The sequence below is a fragment of the Pinus tabuliformis genome, chromosome J (genome assembly GCF_031772625.1).
Source record: "Pinus tabuliformis cultivar Carrire ecotype Pingquan chromosome J, CPIR1, whole genome shotgun sequence".
In the NCBI taxonomy this organism is placed as follows: Eukaryota; Viridiplantae; Streptophyta; class Pinopsida; order Pinales; family Pinaceae; genus Pinus; species Pinus tabuliformis.
In genome coordinates this window covers 1,607,361,514-1,607,364,858 of record NC_142295.1, presented here as the reverse complement: position 1 = coordinate 1,607,364,858, position 3,345 = coordinate 1,607,361,514, and the positions used below count along the sequence as shown (strand labels likewise).

The 3,345-nt window shown below is 40.4% G+C and overlaps 1 protein-coding gene across 1 annotated transcript; it reads right to left on the bottom strand.

The window, feature by feature from the left end:
* Nucleotides 1-336: 336 nt before the first annotated feature.
* Nucleotides 337-1,924, bottom strand: LOC149233627 (F-box protein GID2-like). The gene is made up of 2 exons (XM_089376784.1): nt 1,129-1,924; nt 337-954 (listed from the first exon to the last, which is right to left on the bottom strand). Exon 1 carries the CDS (start codon nt 1,838-1,840, stop codon nt 1,154-1,156), a length of 687 nt encoding a protein of 228 aa, XP_089232910.1. The 5' UTR covers nt 1,841-1,924; the 3' UTR covers nt 337-954; nt 1,129-1,153.
* Nucleotides 1,925-3,345: the final 1,421 nt, after the last annotated feature.

Sequence of the window (3,345 nt, the reverse complement as noted above, 5' to 3'; positions counted from 1 at the left end):
ATTAGACCTTCTACAAATAAACATTACAAATTAGAATTTTTTATTGTAAAATTTTAAAACAACTTATGCAAATACACATTACAAATTAGAAAATTCTTTTATAAAATTTTAAAACAACTTAAAACCAGTCATGGTTTTAAACTACCCATGGCTGATTAAATCAGTTATAGTTTTTATTTTACTATGAATAATTCTAGCTGTTGTGAAAGTTTACATTACATAAACGGTAAACAGTGCTCAATAAAAACTTTCAAACATCGACATGGTGTGCAATAAGAAAACATTACGCTGACAGAAGGAGAGAGTACAAATTAAAAAATAAATTTGAAAAGAGGCTATAGGCAGCATTATTTTCTCCTCTAAATTAATACCAAAACGATAGAACTGATGGCCAGTATAAAATAAAATCTGAAAAAACTTCTACACTATGTACTCCTCATGAGGCTGCGGTTAATTTAATTGGAAGCAACACCCGTGCAATCCACGGTTTCACGGAGTTTTGAAAGTCGTATTACATCTCCAGAGATTCCAACTTTTAACAACCCTAACAAGATTAAGATATGTCATTTTCATCCGCGGTGAATTTAATGCAAACATCTGCAACCCGGGAGAAGGAAACCTTTTCTGATACATCTCTGTGATTAAAAGATTTAGAAAGTAATAAACAAATAACGTTAATATTACAGAATTGAAGATTGTCAAGCCTTCTGTAACAAGTGTCTGGTACCTTTAATGCTGTCTGTATGTGACGATTATTTGGGGGAGGATTGTGAATCCATGGATCCCCAGCATCTTCACCCTTAATGTCCATCATAGGAAAAGAGGCTTCTACACTATATACTCATCATCTTACGCCCTTGAGGAGGCAACTGTCAGGAACACCCGCGCAAGCCACGGCATCACGGAGTTTTGAAAGTCGTATTACATCTCCAGAGGTACCAACTTTTAACAACCCTAACAAGATTAAGATATGTCATTTTCATCCGCAGTGAATTTAATGCAAATATCTGCAACCCGGGAGAAGGAAACCTTTTCTGATACATCTCTGTGATTAAAAGATTTAGAAAGTAATCGACAAATAACGTTAATATTACAGAATTGAAGATAGTCAAGCCTTCTGTCTGGTACCTTTAATGCTGTCTGTATGTGACGATTATTTGGGGGCGGATTGTGCATCCATGGATCCCCAGCAATAGTTTGTACCTTCAGCCTTAATGTCCATCTTCCTTGAAGAATGATGAGGGATAGAGTTGCCTCTCCACCCGTCCAGAAGGCGGTGCACATCGGAAGCGAAGGCGGTGGAAGAGGAGGAGGCTGGCTCTTGCTCATCTGAACAGGGATTCCATACAAGTCCGGCCCTGCGAGCTGAATTCAGATGCAGAGGGAGTATTCTCTCATAGCGATCGATGGAAAAGAGCGAGAGGGAAAGATAGACCTCATCCTTGCTCCACTTTTGCTTGGGCGCAGAAGATGAAGGATCCTTCGATTTCAAATGCTTGCGATTGCTATTGTTTCTGGCAAGAAGAGGGTGTAGACAGTTGACGTAAAGACGCCCGAATCCGCCGAGGCCCACCACCACGGATTTCAACTGCCCACTCTGAAGCGAAGCGGTGGATGGCCAATGGCGCGTGCAGATGCCTTCCCACAGACCCTCGTCGTGGGCGACCTGCTTCCATTTGTTGCTGACGCAAGAAGCCATGCCCAAAGACGGTGCATCCAGATACTTGAATATCTCGTTCAGGATGTCAATATTGGTGGCGACCTCATCCTGGCATAGCGCCACTTTCTTGTATTTGCCCGCTGCGACTCGATCCCGTGACTCTTCGTTCTCCCCGCCCATGACTGACCCCCTTCGGCTCTTCCAGAAAACACAGAAAGGAAAAAAGAAATAGTGGAGAGGCAAATGCAAAGGAAAGGAGAATGAGAAGACGATGGATCTCCCGCAACAAGAAGAAGAAGAAGCAAAGGGAAACATGGGTGCAAGTGGGGAGGCAACCGGAAACGACAAAGTGGCGTCTGGTCAAGAGCGCACTACCCATTCTTTCCACATCGGGAACAACTAACAAAAAGGAGGACCCACCTTGCTATCCGACAAAATAGCGTTAGTGGAGGATGACCCAAACACAAAAGCAGCATGTTGCTTTTGGCTCTTCTTTTGTACTCACTGGGCCGCCATCTACTTTTCCTTACAATTTCGGAAGGATGTTTAAATATATAGTTTTGGTTGTTATTAGTATTTTTGTTATATCTAATTGTATTATAATATATTTAACATGTATTATAATATATTTGTGAAAACCAAGGTGGTCGGGTTACATTACAAATAGAAATAACATATCAACAAAATATCAATAGAATATTCAAAATCAAATCGAAGAATTAATTGTGAATAGTGATTACGAGTTAAATTAGAAAACTAATAAGTTAAATTATAAAATAAATTGGGTGTTTGTAAGTGATATTTTTTTAAAAAATTACCGTCGATTTAATAAAGATTGATTGAAAACACAAATTTGACGGTGAATAACTTTGCTAGTTGCATCACTTCATCTGTAAACATTTATGGTACCATTGCTAAACGTTTTACATATTTCAGAGTGGTTTGTCTCTCGTAATCAAATCGTTAAACATTTTGCATGTTTCAAAGCTGTTTCATGACAAGTATGGAAGTGTGTTGGCCGTATTTGACGATTAAATTGTCCCGTGACGAGCAATTTAGCCGTCAAAACGTCAGGATACTCGTCCATGTCAACATAGTTCTTGTTGATGGCCTCCATGGTGAGCTTATCACATTCAAGTTCCATCCATGTAGTGACGAAAGAGGCAAGATTGAGCCTAGGGTTCCCATCCAGCATCAGCTCGTCATTGATGATTTGATACGCGGCATCTTTGGGAATGGACCCATCCGACATTCGAAACCTGAGAACACACACATTCAAACCAGACTAGACAGATGGCAAAGATCTTGAATGCACACATTATTTGCTAGTGGAATTCAAACGATCCTTGGAAACAGCAAAGCAGTAGAATGGGGTGAAGGAACGAAGGAAGACGTACCGAGGCAAGGGTTCCTGAACATATCTTGAAGCAAAAGTTGAATGAACCAATCCATACCAATCCATCCATATTAGACGTAGCCCTGTTTAGAGCCATTTTTGGTTGAAATCTGAATATCTAAGGGTCGATCTTCAAAAGGCTCTTATTACACAGTGGCTATAGTCAGTATGTCGTCGATCGCAGTAAAACTGTCGAGCGGAATCTAATGTGGGAGTATGATGTGGGAGTATGGTGTTTAAAGGAGGCTTTGACACAGGGCGAGCTTGTTCACGGTGCTACACTTGCCTA